This window comes from Lithobates pipiens, unplaced genomic scaffold (genome assembly GCF_037356315.1).
Source record: "Lithobates pipiens isolate NorthernLeopardFrog02 unplaced genomic scaffold, aLitPip1_a1.2 Scaffold_8, whole genome shotgun sequence".
NCBI classification, from domain to species: Eukaryota; Metazoa; Chordata; class Amphibia; order Anura; family Ranidae; genus Lithobates; species Lithobates pipiens.
The window spans coordinates 43,196,801-43,215,448 of NW_027507903.1; the positions used below are offsets into that span (position 1 = coordinate 43,196,801).

General features: G+C 40.2%; 1 protein-coding gene across 1 annotated transcript in view; it reads right to left on the minus strand.

Moving 5' to 3' along the window:
* Positions 1-4,509: 4,509 nt before the first annotated feature.
* Positions 4,510-18,648, minus strand: part of LOC143960205 (gonadotropin-releasing hormone II receptor-like) — a 58,627-nt gene continuing 44,488 nt past the window's right edge. Inside the window, exons 3-4 of the mRNA XM_077468533.1 lie at positions 11,369-11,573; positions 4,510-6,787 (exon numbers count right to left, since the gene is read on the minus strand). Coding sequence (XP_077324659.1) covers positions 6,312-6,787; positions 11,369-11,573 — 681 coding nt within the window. The 3' untranslated portion in view covers positions 4,510-6,311. The remainder of the gene's footprint in view (positions 6,788-11,368; positions 11,574-18,648) is intronic.

Here is an 18,648-nt window from a genome sequence, read left to right on the forward strand (position 1 = left end):
ATAGTTGTCCTGTGGACAGATTCTCCCACCTGAGCTGTGGATCTCTGCAGCTCCTCCAGAGTTACCATGGGCCTCTTGGCTGCTTCTCTGATTAATTCTCTCCTTGCCTCGCCTGTCAGTTTAGGTGGACGGCCATGTCTTGGTAGGTTTGCAGTTGCGCCATACTCTTTCTATTTTCAGATAATGGATTGAACAGTGCTCCATCAGATGTTCAAAGCTTGGGATAATTTTTTATAACCTAACCCTGCTTTAAACTTCTCCACAACTTTAACCCTGACCTGTCTGGTGTGTTCCTTGGCATTCATGATGCGGTTTGTTCACCAAGGTTCTCTTTATACTAAGATTAAATTACACACAGGTGGACTATTTACTAATTAGGTGACTTCTGAAGGCAATTGGTTCCACTAGAGAAGGGGGTTGAATACAAATGCACAAACCATTTATCGTTTTCCTTCCCCTGCACAATTATGTGGCACTTTGTGTTGCTCTATCACATAAAATCCCAATAAAATACATTTACGTTTTGGTTGTAACATGTCAAAATGTGGAAAATTTCAAGGGGAATGAATACTTTTTTAAGGCTCTGTACCTATGTATTTTTCCTTTCTACATGTAAATACGCAATCTTCATTTACGCAAGAGATCAAAGAGATCTGTTATTTTTCCTTTATATCTAATAAGCCAGGGGTGCACAGAATCAAAATCTTGACTTAAAGACAGTTCTTGATTAAGAATTTGGACAAGTACCTCTACAACAGTTATTGGAAATCAATAGTACAATTCAGAAGCAAATTAATCTGGTATTTTATGTATAGGCCATGAATGGAAACGCCCAAACCTTTTTTCACTATCAGGGAAATTTTTGAAAGGCATTTATTAAAAGCCGGGAGTAACATGCTGTGTATGATACAATGTAACTGTTAAGGAAAGCAGTTATGTCAGTGAGATGCCTGTGCCTTTAAGGTACTTCTCCTGGTTAAGATAAAATTGTGCTTCAGTTCAATTTATTGACTGAAGATTTATCTTTACATGTCCCCAAGGATCACTTCTGTTCAAGGCTCACTTCCAGACCTTTATATGACCTTGCTGTACTTCCATGTCATGTGTCTGAAGTTAACTGTATGCTGTAAAATATTTAAAAGCAGACATGGAAAAACTAGTGTACCCCAAAATATCAGATTATCAGATAATAACATAGTATTATAATAGGCTGTAAAGGAAATTATAATGATTAGGGGTCAATTTTATTTTAAAACTTAATTGTAAGCTGAATGTCATATATATAGTCAGCTTGGGCCAATGTAATTATGTATATACCATACCTGGTCGATGCCCCTAGAAGCTGTAAATTACCAAAAAACGCCACTACTCCAGTAATCTCCGCTGTTTTCAAGGTCCCATGCTGAGTGGCTGCTCTGCTGTATTCTGAGTACAGAAGGCCACTCAATTGGTGTGGGTGCCATTGTGAGAATGCTTTACATTTTCTGACATCATGCTCTCCACCCCGTCTAATCAGAGAATGCTTTGCATTCATTCAGAAAATACAAAGCATGAATGACGCCCGTGCCGAGCAGCCAACCACCTATATTCAGAATTACAGCAGGACAGCTGCTCAGCACTGGACCCAGAAGCAAGTGGAGATCACTGGACTAGCGGAGTCTAGTGATTTCCAGCATTCAGGTTCATTGGCCAAGTATGGGTTATACATAGTTATATTGATCTTTAAAACCTTTAAAACTTAAAGTAGAACTATAGGCAAAACCTTTTTTTTTTTGGCTAGAGTAAGAGAAGATTATAACACCTGCAAGAATTATTTTGCAAATGATCACTTAGTTCTCAGAGCAGAGAGCAGTGGCAGACAGTCACTGCTCTGCTCTCTGCCCTTTGAATGCTCACTGGAGCACTAGGCTGGAGAGGGGTGAGCGCAGCTGGCTCCAGCTCTCAACTGAAAACCAGCTGTCAATCAGGCAGGTGGGTGGATCCTGACAATATGATCAGAATTCTTCCAGAGCCTTGAGTGGCTCTGTGACATCAGCTGACAGTGGACTAGTCTGCTGTCTGCTGATTCTGGGTCACAGGAGTGCAAAAGTAAGCTCTGGCCCTACATCTTTTTTTAACTGGCTCTTGTCTAGGGATGAGCCAGCAGTTCAAGTCGAACGTAAGTTCGACTCGAATCGGGTGTTTTTTTGTTCTAAAATAAACCAAGCATATGGGGCCTTCGCGGGAAATTCGAGCACCACGGAATGCCCCATAATACACTGCGAGATCACAGTGCATTGCTGTATGATGGTTGGCCAAAGCATGCACCTGACCTGCATGCTTTGGTCAATCAGAGTGCGCTCTGCTGAGAGATAATTGGCCAAATGCCAATTACAAACACACACACACACACACACACACACACACACATATATATATATATATATATATATATATATATATATATATATATACTAGATATACTATATATATATATGTACTCTGCATCCATTGTAGCTTATATCTACAATACATTCAGTGGTGTACTGTTTCTATTAAACTTCAGGCGGTGTATTAATATATATATATATATATATATATATATATATATATATATATATATATATATATATATATATATATATATATATATATATATATATATACAGTGTTTGTGAATATATATATATATATATATATATATATATATATATATATATATATAAAACAACAGGTGTATTTTAAAAAGGCCTATAATACACCACTCGGCGCACAACATTGACTGCACAACAAATTCGAAAGAATAAATATATATATATATATACAAATATATATATATATATATATATATCAATATATATCCTCATATAAATACCTGCATATAGAATGCAAAATAGAACCAAACAACCTGGATGGAATCAATCAGGTTAATTTTGACTTAGCAGTCCAAACAATAATAGCAGCTGTTTAAAGACTAAAATAATTATATAAACCAGTAATACAAACAATTCATCAATAAAAATATGAGAATATCCGTATTAAAACAGCGCTCAACATAGAGTTCTCAAAGTTTTCACAAATAATTGTGTATGAGCTCTAATAAAAAGGAAAGTCCTTAATGTGCAGATAGGGTGATTGTAGTGTTCTATTCAACGTTGCAAGGTGACCAAAAGTGCTGCTGACATTTCTTCCACCAAAATATTTGGGAGTGCTTCACCATGTGCGATGCATCCCCCACAGGGGGTAAAACTCACCAGACAGCGTTGAAAAAACCAGCCTTAAGGAATAGATACTCTTTTAGATATACCATAGACTCATATATCTTTCCTCAGGGGTCCCGTTTCCAGCAATGTTCAGCTGTGTGCACTGTGAGTGACTTCCTGGTCCTTGGTTAGCGGTGGAACGCACACCTCACTTCCGGGAGCGTCGTGTAGGCCACGCCCTGACGCGTTTCGTCACTTCCGACTTCAACAGGCCCTGTTGAAGTCGGAAGTGACGAAACGCGTCAGGGCGTGGCCTACACGACGCTCCCGGAAGTGAGGTGTGTGTTCCACCACTAACCAAGGACCAGGAAGTCACTCACAGTGCACACAGCTGAACACAGGTGGAGGACTCTGAAATCTGGAAACCGGTGAAACACACATACTCTTATTGCTTGTGATGTTTTTTACAATGTACGCAGATATTTACATGGGGATTTTATCTGTTTTGAGCAAATTCTTTTTTTAAAAATAAAACGGTATTATGCTATGTGTATACTCTGTTTTATTTTATGACATTCTTGGAGTATTGCTGGAAACGGGACCCCTGAGGAAAGACATATGAGTCTATGGTATATCTAAAAGAGTATCTATTCCTTAAGGCTGTTTTTTTCAACGCTGTCTGGTGAGTTTTACCCCCTGTGGGGGATGCATCGCACGTGGTGAAGCACTCCCAAATATTTTGGTGGAAGAAATGTCAGCAGCACTTTTGGTCACCTTGCAACGTTGAATAGAACACTACAATCACCCTATCTGCACATTAAGGACTTTCCTTTTTATTAGAGCTCATACACAATTATTTGTGAAAACTTTGAGAACTCTATGTTGAGCGCTGTTTTAATACGGATATTCTCATATTTTTATTGATGAATTGTTTGTATTACTGGTTTAGCGGTGTACCCAGTATATAATACAGTGTTCCCATTAATATCCATACCAGAGCTGAAGGGACTGGTATGGATTTTGGGGGGACATCCACGCCATTTTTTTTGGTATTTTTGGCGTGGGGTTCCCGTTAATATTCATACCAGACCCAAAGGGCCTGGTAATGGAGTGGGGGGACCCACACTTTTTTTTCCAATTATTTTTATCTATATTGCCAGGATCCGACAATACATTATAGCTGCAAGCAGTTTTAAATGTCATTTTCTCCCTTAGAAATGTCATTTTGCTGTGGCATAAACATGGGAAAGTTGCGCTACTTTACAGGCTTACTAAGGACACCCCCAGGCACGATTTTTAAATGAATATTTCATTTTTATTGTTTCACTTTAAGCATTATTAAAATCACTGCTCCTGAAAAACAGGCATTTTTAAAACTTATTTTTGCATTGATACATGTCCCCTGGGGCAGGACTCCACAAACACTTTTTATGGCAATAACTTGCATATAAGCCTTTAAAATTAGCACTTTTGATTTTTCACGTTCGTGTCCCATAGACTTTAATGGTGTTCGCACAAATGTTTTGTATGTTCGCATGTTCTGCTGCGAACCGAATCGGAAGTTGTTCGGCTCATCCCTACTCTTGTCTAAATGGACCCTAAGATAAGGGATCTTAGATTGTAAGCTCCTTTTGGGCATGTACTGATGTGAATGTACAATGTTATTTAACCGCTTCCCTGCTAGCCACCACAGTTATACTGTGGCAGGCTGGCTCCCCTGCGCTTGCTGTCGTAGCTATGCGTCGGCTCGCGGGGTCGGTATAGCAGGGAGTGCCGGTGCTCGTGGCCGACAGTCACAATGACCGATCGCTCGGACACAGAACAGGGACGAGTGTGTGTAAACACACACTTCCCTGTTCTGTTCTGGCAGAAGTGACAGATTGTGTGCTCCTATTAGCTAGGAACCACGATCCATCACTTCCTCTAGTCAGTCCCCTCCCCTTTCAGTTAGAATCACCTCCTAGGGAACACAGTTAACCCCTAGATCGCCCCCTAGTGTTAACCCCTTCACTGCCAGTGACATTTTTACAATGATCAATGCATTTTTATAGCATTGATCGCTGTATTATTGCCAATGGTCCCAAAAATGTGTCAAAAGTGTCCGCCATAATGTCGCAGTCACAATAAAAATCGCAGATCGCCGCCATTACTGGTAAAAAATAATAATAATAATAAAAATGGTATAAATCTATCCCCTATTTTGTAGACGCTATAACTTTTGTGCAAATGAATCAATATACGGTTATTTTTTTTTACCAAGCATATGTAGAAGAATACATATCAGCCTAAACTGAGAAAAATGCTTTTTAAAAAAAAAAAAATAGGGATATGTATCATAGCAAAAAGTACAAAATATTTTATTTTTTCAAAATTGTCGCTCTTTTTTTGTTTATAGCACAAAAAATAAAAACCACAGAGGTGATCAAATACCACCAAAAGAAAGCTCTATTTGTGGGAAAAAAAGGACGTCAGGGTGCAACATCGCACTTGTCAGTTAAAACGACGCAGTGCCGAACAGCAAAAAGTGCTCTGGTCAGGAAGGGAGTAAATTCTTCCGGGGCTGAAGTGGTTCTATTGCTGGCACTATATAAATAGCTGTAATAAATAATTCTTAATATTCACATGCAATAGTTGTAAAAAAAAATTTGCTATGACAGTTTATACATAGACAAAGAGAAAAAGCTTACAGATAAAGTTTTGTGCCATACACAATACAGTACAGATGATACATTTTTCAACTTAGACCTGAATTTACTTTCAAACTATATTAACTAGATTTGTAGGAGGTAGAAATTAGAGAGACAAGATTAGAGAGAAGATAACCACCACCAATCCTAAGCATATGAGTCTTAAAACAAATGTTCATGGCAACTGATGGCTCCATCTGGAGTTAAAAATAAAATAAAAGTCCATAATCCATTTTGAAATATCATTGAAACAATATGAAATGTATTTTGCTGTGCTGTTTTACTAACGTTGATTCGACTCTTGCAAGTATTTTGCATCAACTGTGAGAACAGAAGGTTTGTAGGAAACAATATGCTGTGAGCTCGCTGTAGGGCACGTCATAATTAATGTTTCATAGAGCGTCCTCATATTATTCGCATCTGTAATTGACTTCTGTAAAGCTTAAAGGCAGCTAGTACCAAGGCCATTCAACCTGAGTTCTGGGTTGTTGAAATTACCATTGTAAGATTGTAACACTTGTATTTCCTGGTTCAAGACAATCATCTTTTTGGCACGAAATGAAGACATTGAACATCGAAAGGACCCTGTGACTGAGGAGCTTGTGTCGGCATCTGATGTCCTTCTGCCTCCGCAATATCGCTGAAGACTTTTCCGAAAGTGTATGGTGAAAAGTCCATAAGTTATGGGGTCCAGGCATGCATTAACTAGACCAAAGATGAAAAGGATGTGTGTGGTGGACTGTGACACCTTCTCCTCCATTATTTCTGGGTAGAACCAGTACCACAAGCCCAGGAGAAAGTAAGGCGTCCAGCAGATGATGAAGGAACTGACTATGACAACACTCATCTTTAGGGTCCTCATCCGTGCCTTTGGAATGTTGTTTTTGGAGCATCGCAAGTAAACTTCCTTAGAGGAAACTAGAAGAAAGAAAATAATCTTAAAATATAAACGGAATCGTTTACCCTAATTTTACACATTCCTGACAACACGAATACTCATAAGCAACAATTTGGGAAATGAAAAGGCAATATATGCATTTAATTGTATTTTTGTTATCAGTTTATTATGTTCTTATTACAAAGGCACCTGCAACGTTGCCTACCATATTGTCGAGGTAACAATGCAAAAAATACATACACATTCCCCAGTGACCTAAATTTGACTGAAATTTAAACGAAATAGTACAAATTTACTCTTTTTGAATCCAGGGAAATTATTGTGGCATTTGCAAGAGATATGAACAAGGGTGGGGGGTGGCTGAAAGATGAGCCACCAATCTTCACGTTGTCAAGTTGCACTGAAATCAGGGGTCTCCATACTTTATAAACAAAGGAACGGTTTAATGTCCTTCAGACTTTGGGGGGGGGGGGGCATTGGGAATAGAAACTGTCCTGGTGTCAGTGGGAGTAGACAATGCCCCATCTTTGGTATTAGGGGGACAAGTAGTGAGCCATCGTTGGTATCAATGGCAGAAATTATGCCCCATAGTTGGTGTTAGTGGGAGGAATAGCGCCTCAAGGGCCAGGTAAAGGCAATTAAAGGGTTGCAGTTTGGAGACCACTATAGCTATGGCTAATCTTTTAATTGAGTGGTCTCTATCCTTTTTTTTGAAGAAACAATAAGAATATTTTTTTTAACCACAACCTGCCCGACCTATAGCAAAATGATGGCTGGGCAGTGATAAGCCGCTCGCGCACGCCCCCCCCCCCCCCCTCGAGGGCACGCAGTGCAGTGATCAGTAATGCGGTGTGTCACTCTGACACACCGCATCTCCGATCTCGGTAAAGAACCTATAACGTCCAATCACAGCTGATCACAACAAAACCAGGAAGTGCCAGTTATCAGCTTTTCCTCTATTCACGCTGACAAGGCGCGAGTAGAGGAGAGCCAATCAGCAGCTCTCCTGACGTGCAGACCCATCAAGGATGCCATCAAATTGCCCACCTGTAGTGCCAACCCGTGCCCATCAGGGATTCCAATAGGTGCCCAGAGATGCCAGTCAGTGCCCATCAAGGATGCCAATCAGAGCCCAACAGTAATGCCTGTCAGTGCCTCCTAATTAGTGCTGCCTATCAGTGCCTCCTTATCAGTGCTGCATATCAGTGCCTATCAGTGCCACCCACCAGTACTGCCTATCAGTGCCCATTAGTGGTGCCTAGCAGTTCCCATATCCCATATCAGTGCCACCTATCAATGCTGCATATTAGTGCTTCATCATCAGTGCCCATGAGTGCCACCTCATCAGTGCCCATCAGTGCAACCTCATCAGTGCCCACCAGTGAAGGAGATAACTTACTTATTTACAAATACTTATAAGAAACGAACAAAAACGTTTCTTTTGAAGTTGGGTTTGTTTAGCAATAAATAAAAAACAGCGGTGATTAAATATCACCAAAAGAAAGTTCTATTTGTGGGAAAAAAATATAAACACTTTATATGGGTACAGCGTTGCATTACCACGCAAATTTCAGTCAAAGTGCGACAGCACTGAAAGCTGAAAATTGGCCTGGGCAGGAAGGGGGTGAAAGAGCCTTGTACCTTTTGCCCCTGTCATTTCCTATGTCATTGCTTTTTGTCTCATGATTTTATCTCCTCAATAAACTATTCTATTTTGGAATCTAATATGGGAGTGCCGCCATCCTATTTTTGTATATCCTGCCATGTATTGAAGTGGTTAAGGTAAGACCTGTCTTCCAAAAATGAAGATTTGCTGTTATACAAGAGCATCTATAATTTTAATTGTGCCTAAGTTGCACCCCAAAGATCTACCTTTTTGTCTTGAATTGCACCGTAAAATAGCAGTGCCCTTCCAGGTATGTGAGGGTGTCCAGACACCCCTGTACCCAAAGCCTCATAGCTGTCTATCTGCAGTGTGAGATCCAAGGCACTACTGCATCTGACTAGAGTCCTGGGAAATTTGATGTGAGATTAGTCCAAGCTGGACCAATGTAACTATGCAATTGAGATCCTATGTGAAGTGCAACGTTAACAATCATCATCATTCCTCATGATTAAATGTTAATATTTGTAGATGCACAGCAATGTAACCATTGATATGAATTCCCTTCTGTTTATACGTTTTTGAGGAGCATATTTGTATAATACTTACTGTGCATTAGACATGTGCAGAGTAAAATATTTTGTTTCGGAATTTCGTTTTCGTCCGAAAAATTAATTTATTTAGTTACTCCCGAAATTCGTTTTTATTTATTTCATTTTTCGTTCAAAAATTGCATTCTTCCGAACATCCACATGAATTATGGTCGAATCTGTCTTTGAAGGGTTATGATGTCTGTCGAATGTATAAAGAAGATTCGACGGAGCTAGTATATAGCATACTTCGTGTGACTTTAGAACCCTATTAAAGTCTATGGGACTCCAACGTTCAAAATCTAAAGTGCTAATTTTAAAGGCTAATTTGCAAGTTACTGTCCTAAAAAGTGTTTGGGGACCCGGGTCCTGCCCCAGGGGACATGTATCATTGCAAAAAAAAGTTTTAAAAACGGCCGTTTTTTCGGGAGCAGTTATTTTAATAATGATTAAAGTGAAACAATAAAAGTGTAATATTCCTTTAAATTTCGTAGGGGGGGGGGGGGGTGTCTATAGTATGCCTGTGAAGGGGCTCATGTTTCTGGTGCTTAGAACTGTCCCTGCACAAAGTGTCATTTATGCAGGAAAAAAAGTCCTTTAAAATCACTCGCAGCTATTATGAATTGTCGGCTCCGCAATACAGAGAGCACTCATTGAAAGTCATTGATAAAAAAATAAATAAAAAATAAAAAAGCGTGGGGGTCCCCCAAATTCAATTACCAGGCCCTTCAGGTCTGGTATGGATATTAAGGGGAACCCCGCGTCAAATTAAAAAAAATTGACGTGGGGGTCTCCCTAAAAATCCATACCAGACCCTTTATCCGAGCACGCAACCTGGGAGGCCGCAGGAAAAGAGGTCCCTCCTGAACCCTACCAGGCCACATGCCCTCAACATTGGGAGGATGCTTTGGGGGTCTGTGACCCCTCAAAGCACCTTGTCCCCATGTTGGTGAGGAGACGGGCCTCATCCTCACAACCCTGGCCGGTGGTTGTGAGGGTCTGCGGGAGGGGGGCTTATCAGAATCTGGAAGCCCCCTTTAACAAGGGGACCCCCAGATCCCGGGCCCCCCCGTTTGAAATGGTAAGGGAGTACCTACCATTTCACAAAGGAATTTTTTTAAAAGTGTGTTTGTCTTATTTAACTATTTTTTACACTTTCTTTGTGGAATGGTAGGGGTTACCCCCTTACCATTTCAAACAGGGGGGGCCGGGATCTGGGGGTCCCCTTGTTAAAGGGGGCTTCCAGATTCTGATAAGCCCCCCCGCCCGAAGACCCTCACAACCACCGGCCAGGGCTGTGAGGATGAGGCCCTTCTCCTCATCAACATGGGGACAAGGTGCTTTGAGGGGTCACAGACCCCCAAAGCATCCTCCCAATGTTGAGGGCATGTGGCCTGGTACGGTTCAGGAGGGAGGGGGGGACGCTCTCTCGTCCCCCCCTCTTTTCCTGCGGCCTCCCAGGTTGCGTGCTCGGATAAAGGGTCTGGTATGGATTTTTAGGGGGACCCCCACGTCAATTGTTTTTAAATTTGACGCAGGGTTCCCCTTAATATCCATACCAGACCTGAAGGGCCTGGTAATTGAATTTGGGGAACCCCCACGCTTTTTTTAAATTTATTTTTATTTTTTTATCAATGACTTTCAATGAGTGTTCTCTGTATTACGGAGCCGACAATTCATAATAGCTGCAAGTGATTTTAAAGGACTTTTTTTCCTGCATAAATGACACTTTGTGCAGGGACAGTTCTAAGCACCAGAAACATACGCCCCTTCACAGGCATACTATAGACACCCCCCCCCCCTACGAAATTTAAAGGAATATTACACTTTTATTGTTTCACTTTAATCATTTTTTTTTTGCATTGATACATGTCCTCTGGGGCAGGACCCGGGTCCCCAAACACTTTTTAGGACAGTAACTTGCAGAATCTTTTCTCTCTGTCAAATCTTTTTTCTCTGTCGAATATTTTCTCTATATAATCTTGGACTAATAGAGGTGTAAGGTTAGGCACATTCGACCACAGGTTCTATAGACACAGATTGTTATTGTCAGAGTCACGTCGAATCTCCTATTCTATATTGAACTGTTGTAACAATGAAAACGAAAATAAAGCATTTATTTATGTCGGATCTTTCGTTTTTTGGATTGTCAAAACGAAAACGAAAATAGCTGAAATTCGGACGAAAATGCATTCGGACGAAAACGAATGCACATGTCTACTGTGCAATGTAAGTGTAGTTTTTATGGGGGTTGAAGGAATAGAGACTGTTTACTTGGCATAGCAAGTGTTCATTTAAGTTATCAGCCTCTATTCTATTCTATTAGTAAATCAACCCCATAGAGTTTATTTATTCACAAAATATTTTTTGCAAAGCCATATACAATTGTATGCATAGACATAACTTACGTGTTCCTTTGCTCATGCGCTTGGATATCTCCAGTAGGATCCGTGAATAGCAGCAGATCATGATTAGCAGAGGAAGCAGGAACAGGCACACAAAGCTCACCATGTTGTAGACGGTCTCCTGCCAGTGCTGCTGGAAGCTGCCCCTCGTTGTACACTGGGTGAAATTGTGTGGCTCTGTAATCGTAACTGTATGAAACAGAAACAGCTGCAAAAAAAAGAGACCAGTGAGCTGTCTCATGTCATCACCTTTTCTTATTAAAGGGAAATATTCTCTTCAACCAGGATGTTGCATCAATGTGTTCTATAAACCATAATTTCTCAACCTTTAAAAGCATGCAAAATCCTCGGGCAATCACCTGATGTATCGTACTGATCTTCTCAACTGAGATTCTTATACATACAGTATTTTACCTCTAACTTTGCTGATATGGGCCACCATGCCAACTGTTAATACTGTTTGCTTTTTTTGTCCCATTATTTGTGCCATTTCCCAAAACTGAAGTTTTTGCCTTTTTGTAAAACTTGGAAACTTAATAAAATGTTTGTACTACAAAATCCTCTGGCACCTTAATCTAAAATGTTAAAAACCTAAAGGTTACTTGTCAATGGGAAACCTGAGTATTGAGCGATACATACAATCATGTTGCCAAAATGAATTTTACATTAGAGCCTCCTTCACGCCTAGAGGTCCCCCAATCACATTAAAGCTCCCCCTATACATCAAAGGTCCCCCATCACTATAGAGTTCCCCAATCACGAGACCCCCTTATCACATCAGAGCACCCCCATGACAAAATCCCTCCATAACATCAGAGTCTCCACATCACATCTGTGTCCTCCCCATCCCATTAGAGTCCTCCATCACCACAAAGTCCTCTCCTGGATCACACAGTCCTCTCATCCATCCACAGCAAACTGGGTTTTGTGCCAACGGCACCTTGGGAGGAACACAAATGGTACCCCAGTGCACCTTGATTGAGAAACACTGCTATAAACATTTTACCATGATAGAGTTATACAGATAATGCTTGATTCCATTTTTACTCAGGAGCAAACTAGTCTGACGTTGCAAAGAAAAATAAATGGGAGTGTTGGTGGAGCGTCAAACCCCAAGGCAAATGAAATCAAGTGTGTGGTCACCAGTTCTTTAAGACAGCTGTCTACGACACTAAGCTTTTCTATCTGTCCCCGAAAGGGTCAAAAAAAGATGCAAATTTGGTGAGTGCTGCAAGTTTACCGAAAGTACAGTAAGGCTCGGTTCACACAGGGGCGACTTGTCCAGGCGACTTCGCCGCCTGACAAATCATGCTCCGTTCTGTACTATGGAACCGTTCTAATAGGAGCGACTCAAGTTGCTCCAACTTAGAAAAAAGGTTCCTGTACTATTTTTGGGGCGACTTCAGGCGACTTGCATTGACTTCTATACAGAAGTCGTTTTGCAAGTCGCCGCTGATCGTGTGCAGGTCACGTCTGTGAGTCGCGCAGAAAGTCGTGCTGCCCCTGTGTGAACCGAGCCTAAATGTTTGTTAGTCTTGATAAAAAATTAGAAGGTACAGCCAATGTGTTTTCGGTGGGTCACAACACCCTCTTCACTGGGGCTTGTGTACTGGCAGTAATAGAAAAAAATACTGGACAGAAAAAAAAGTTGAGAATTAGCATACAAGAAATTGCAGATTTCGGTTCATGGATGCTAAGCCTAGACTCTTTTTACTGTCAAGTATTTTTTTTAATACTGCCAATACACCTATCCCTGTTTTGGAGGCAAGTTGTGAGCCCCCAAAACGCAAAAACAAATGAAAAACAGAAAGGCAGAGCATCTGCAAGAAAAATAAAGGATTTGAAGAAATGCCATATTTGTATTGCTAAATAATCTCGTCAGGATCTAACCTGCTTACGTCACAAGTAAGGCTAGCCATAGAAGCTTCGATTTTTCTCAATCAGCTCCAAGGCTGAACGAGAGAAATCAATAGATTCCTTCATCCAAGCTAAACATAATTGATGGAGGAATTTTCCCTGCCAGCTATTGTATGTAGACAGCCTCCGACAGCTGCAGCTGACAGAATACCTGGACTGTGACTACATCTAATTGTATGCAATCACTTTTCAACCAACAAATTTTAGGCTCCTTTCATAAGAAGTCATCAGTTTACAAGATTTCTGGCGAGAGCATGGGGTTTTTTTGTTTTTTTAATCAAACAGAAATAAATAGAAAAAACTTTCAATGATATATTTAACAGACTAAAAGGCCTAATAAGAAAGGTTTATTGTTAAAGCTTATATGCACATTGCACGTTCCATCTGAAAGGATCCAACATCGAGCCTTCAACTGCCTGGAGCTCTTCGATCAGCTCAACAGACCTCTCTCCTCATACTCCTTGGTCCCAGACTGTGACCTCAAGCCCTTTAGATCCAACCGTCATATGACTGTGTGGGTCCAACTGTTCCGGTAAGAAGTATTTATCTACTTTTCTCTGATGTTTTCAATCAAGTAGACCCACATGGATACATCTCGCCTAGTGCACCATTTTCCTCCCTTGTGACGGTTTGGTTACTCCTATGCCAGCAACATAGTGGAATGAGCGCCTAATGTTGGACTTTTATTTCTAAGCACTTATATCTTTGCGATTTTTATTATTACCTTTATAATTTATGTTTAACACATTTATTATTATTGAAGCGCTACACCGTTTTTATTATTTTATATGCACATTGAGCTGATTGATTAAAGTGGCTGAATATTAACAACTGTCAAAACTGGCAACCCAACAGCTTAGTTTAGGGAAAAATGCAGAAGTAGCCATAAACATGCTGATCATCTCCCAATACCGTCAAAACTATCAGGATCAAGTTATAATCACAAATTATATTCAACTGTCCTTTTGAAACCAGGAAAATTGATATGTTTAGACCCCCTTTAGCTGACATTTTTTTTTTAAATGACGAATGGGAAATTAGCTGCAAATGCAGTTGATTATAATTGATGGTTTCTTTACATTGGACGTTGTTTAGATAAATTCATCAGTTAGGATCTTGCAGTGTATAGTTTTCTAATATTATTATTCCATAAACTATTAATTAAAATTAATTTACCAAAAATAATTAATCAATAAATAATAATTAATAACCAATCAAGGCAAAAAAAATGCAGTTCATTTATGCAGTATTTGCAGATTTCCCTGTCTCCTATTCCTTTAAACACTTCCAGCCTAGTCTCTTTAAGTGTATCTTAAAGCCCGGGGTTGGGACGGAATTCTCCATCACATGATCACTGTTATTGGTTGTCACAGTGGTCATATGGTGAGGAGCCGTCTCACTGGCCCCCAATCATTACTAGAGACAGAGAATTGCTTACAGCAGCTCAGTCCTGTGCTAGAATTGTGCCTTAGGGTGAGCATGCTCTCAGCACAGAAACCCCGGATGTCCATGGATGCATATGGGTGTTAAAGCCTACCATTTTTGTCACCGCCCATACCGTTAGGCCCATATATATTTGGACACAGGCACAATATTAATACTTTTGTCTCTGTATGCCACCAGAATAAAATGAAAACTAAACAATCCAAATGAATTTGAAGTGCAGACGCAGCTTTAATTACAGGGGTTGAACATAAATATCAAGTATAATTTTTAGGAACTGCAACCATTTGTATACACAGTCCCCCCATTTTCAGGGGCTCAAATGTAATTGGACCAATTAATATAATCATAAATAAAATGTTAATTGTTATTATTTTGTTGAGAATTATTTACTGGCAAGTGGCAATGACTGCCTGAAGTCTGGAAGTCTGCACATTACCAAAGACTGGATTTCCTCCTTTCTTATGCTTTGCCAGGCTCTAACTGCAGCTGTCTTCAGTTATTCTTTGTTTGTGGGCTTTCTGCCTTTAGTCTTGCCTTCAGCAAGTGAAATGCATGCTCAATTGGATTGAGATCAGGTGATTGACTTGGCCATTGCAGAATATTACACTTCTTTCTCTTCAAAAGCTCCTGAGTTACTTTTGCTGTGTGCTTTGGATCATTGTCCATCTGTACTATGAAGTGCCACCCAATAAATTTTTGTTTGCATTTGGCTGAACCAGGGCTGACAGCATCTCTCTAAACATTGCAGAATTCACCTGGCTGCTTCTGTCTTCTGTCACATGATCAATAAACACCAATGACCCAGTGCCACTGGAAGTCATGCATGCCCATGTCATCAAACTGCCTCCACCATGTTTTACAGATGACGTTGTGTGCTTTGGATCATGAGTTGGTCCAAGGCTTCGCCACACTTTTTTCTTCCTGTCATTCTGATACAGATTAATCTTAGTTTCATCCGTCCAAAGAATGCTTTTCCAGAACTGGTCTGGCTTTTTTATATGTTTTTTGGCAAAGTCTAATCTGGCTTTTCTATTCTTCAGGCTTATGAATGGTTTGCACCTTGTGGCGAACCCTCTGTATTTTCTCTTGTGAAGTCTTCTCTTGATTTTAGACTTTGACAATTATATGCCCACCTCCTGGAGAGTGTCCTTCACTTGTCTGGATGTTGTGAATGGGTTTTTCTTTACCATAAAAAGGATCCTGCAATCATCCACCACTGTTGTCTTCTGTGGACATTCAGGCCTTTTTATGTTGCTGAGCTCCCCAGTGTATTTTTCTTTCCTCAGAATGTACCAAACGGTTGATGTGGCAACTCCTAATGTTGGTGCTATCTGTCTGATGGATTTGTTTAATTTTTGAAGCCTTAGCCCTTGTGCCCACGTTCGGACATCCTGACGGAAAATGTCTGATCGGACCGTGTTGTTGGATAATCCGACTGTGTGTGGGCTCCATTGGACTGTTTCCGTCTGAATATCCGATGGACAAAGTTTTAGAGCTGGGCTATAAAATTTTCCAACAACATGATCCGATCTGACTTTGTACGATTGTGTGTAGAGAATTCCGATTGGACAAAGTGCCACGCATGCTCAGATCAAATTCCTAGACCAAAGCTATTGGCTACTAGCCTGAACGTAGTCCCGTCGTAACGAAATAACGTCATCATGTTACATACAATCAGATTTTCCGACAACTTTGTCTGACCGTGTTATGCAACACAAGTTTTGGACAAAATCCGTCGGACAAAATCAGACGTTTTTTGTTGTCGGAATGTCCGACCGTGTATACAAGGGCTTACAAGGGCCTGTTTCACTTGCATGGACAGCTCCTTAGAACACATGATGTAGATTCACAGCAATAGATTCCAAATGCAAATACACACTTAAAATCAACACCAGACCTTTTACCTGCTTAATTAATGAAGAAATACTGAAGGAGTAGCCCACAGCTGGCCATGAAACAGCTTTTGATTCAAATGTCCAATTAATTTTGGTCCCTTCAAAAAGGGAGATGATTATTCTTAAGAGCTGTAATTCCTAAACCCTTCCTCGGATTTGGATGTACCGGTACATACCCTCAAATTAAATTATTCACTTTCAGCCCATATCCATTATATAACTTGAATATGTTTTGGTAAATACCTGAAAAAAACTAAAATTGTGCCTGTGTCCAAATATATATGGACCTAACTGTATGTGTTATGTAAACTGAGAGAGGTTAGAGTACAAAAATACCTACTGATCTGCCAGAAATGTACTCAGCCTTGATGTGGGCTAACAATACACAACACAGCATCTTGTAGACAGTTGTGTTGTCAGCCCTCCCATTCGCAGATCTTGCAGTGCATCGTTTAAAAAAAATTATTAATAGTTCATGAATAAATTATTAATTAAAATCAACCATTCCCATGGTTAGATCTCTACAATATAGAGGCCAATTATCCTGTAGTCCAAGATAAGACCTAGGAGGACTGTTTTAGATAACACACATCAGACACAGAAAAACTCTGAATTTCTGACCATCAGGTTTTTTATGTACTTATCAAACCCATAACTTCCAACTTTTCCTCATTTGGAGGGATTGTCTCTCTTTTGGAATCAAATCCCTCAGCCCACCTTTCCTCCTCAGCTGTCCCTTTTTGTGGCCTGTTTTATAGCTCTCTATAAAAAAAATTTTACAATTTAACTGTTAATCGTGTTTTACTGTATTAAATCTTTTATTTGAAGATAAGGTCCACGCTGTAAAAAGAAAATTAAAAGTCAGCAGCTACAACTCCTGTAGCTGCTGACTTTTAATGAAAGGACACTTACCTGTCCAGGGATGCAGGGCTATCCATACCCGGGCTAGTTCTTCACTAGCCTTCAGGTTCCCGGCACCAGTATGCTTACTGTGGGCAGCTGACTATGCAGCTTTCGGGCTTCACAGCCGGCTGCCCAATGTGCATACGCGAGCCACGCTCTGCTTTGTGAATGGTCTTTTGAAAGCCAAAATAAAAGAAAAGTAGTGATGAAAATAAAAGTAAAAGTAACTTTGGATTAAAGCAATCCTTTTTTCCTCGTTAATCATCATAGTCCATGTTCCTGAAAGGGTGGCAGGGTGGTGAGTCACTTACTTTATCCTATAATGCGTTCCTCTTACCCATCTCACAATGTTGGGAGGTATGCAAACCATTCAATTAAAATACTTTCAATATTATACAACAGATCAAAATAGTGTACATACAGGTACACACTAACAAAAATCTAGCAAACGATCATCCAGTTTTGCTCGATGTTTCACAGCAAGTCGGAACCGAGGATGGAAATAATGTATGAATATTCTTCTACGACAAAGGCTTTCGTATTTGATTTTTCTCATACGAAAACAATACACATTAAAAAAAAATTGTTTGTTCTCTTCATGTACGAGAAATATTTTGGAGTTTGTTAATTCGGAAATTTTCGTTTAGAAAGTCTGACTCAGATGTCAAAAGTTGTGTACACACTATATGAAAATCGAATGATCGTGTCTCGAATTACATTTTTCTTCCGATTTTCTCATAGTGTGTACCCAGCTTAAAGCGGAGTTCCAGCCACTAAAAAAAAAAAAAAAAGAAAGGAAAGTCAGCAGCTCAAATACTGTAGCTGCTGACTTTTAATATATGGACACTTACCTGTCCAGGGATCCCGTGTTGTCGGCTCCCCGAAGCCCCCCGAATTCCATTAGCTTGGTTGCAGGTGCCGGCATTGCAACTAAGGTGCTCGATTGTTCTAAACCTAGGTTCATTTGGAACTCCCCTTTAAGAGAAGTTAATTGTTAGTGTCTACATACACTTATCTGGGACTCTTGACCTTACTTTTCCCCAGTGTTTAGATTTATTTATCATGGCTGATTGTTGTTTCTTGACAGTTTTTTTTGACTGTCCTTTCATTCTCTGCTTGAGC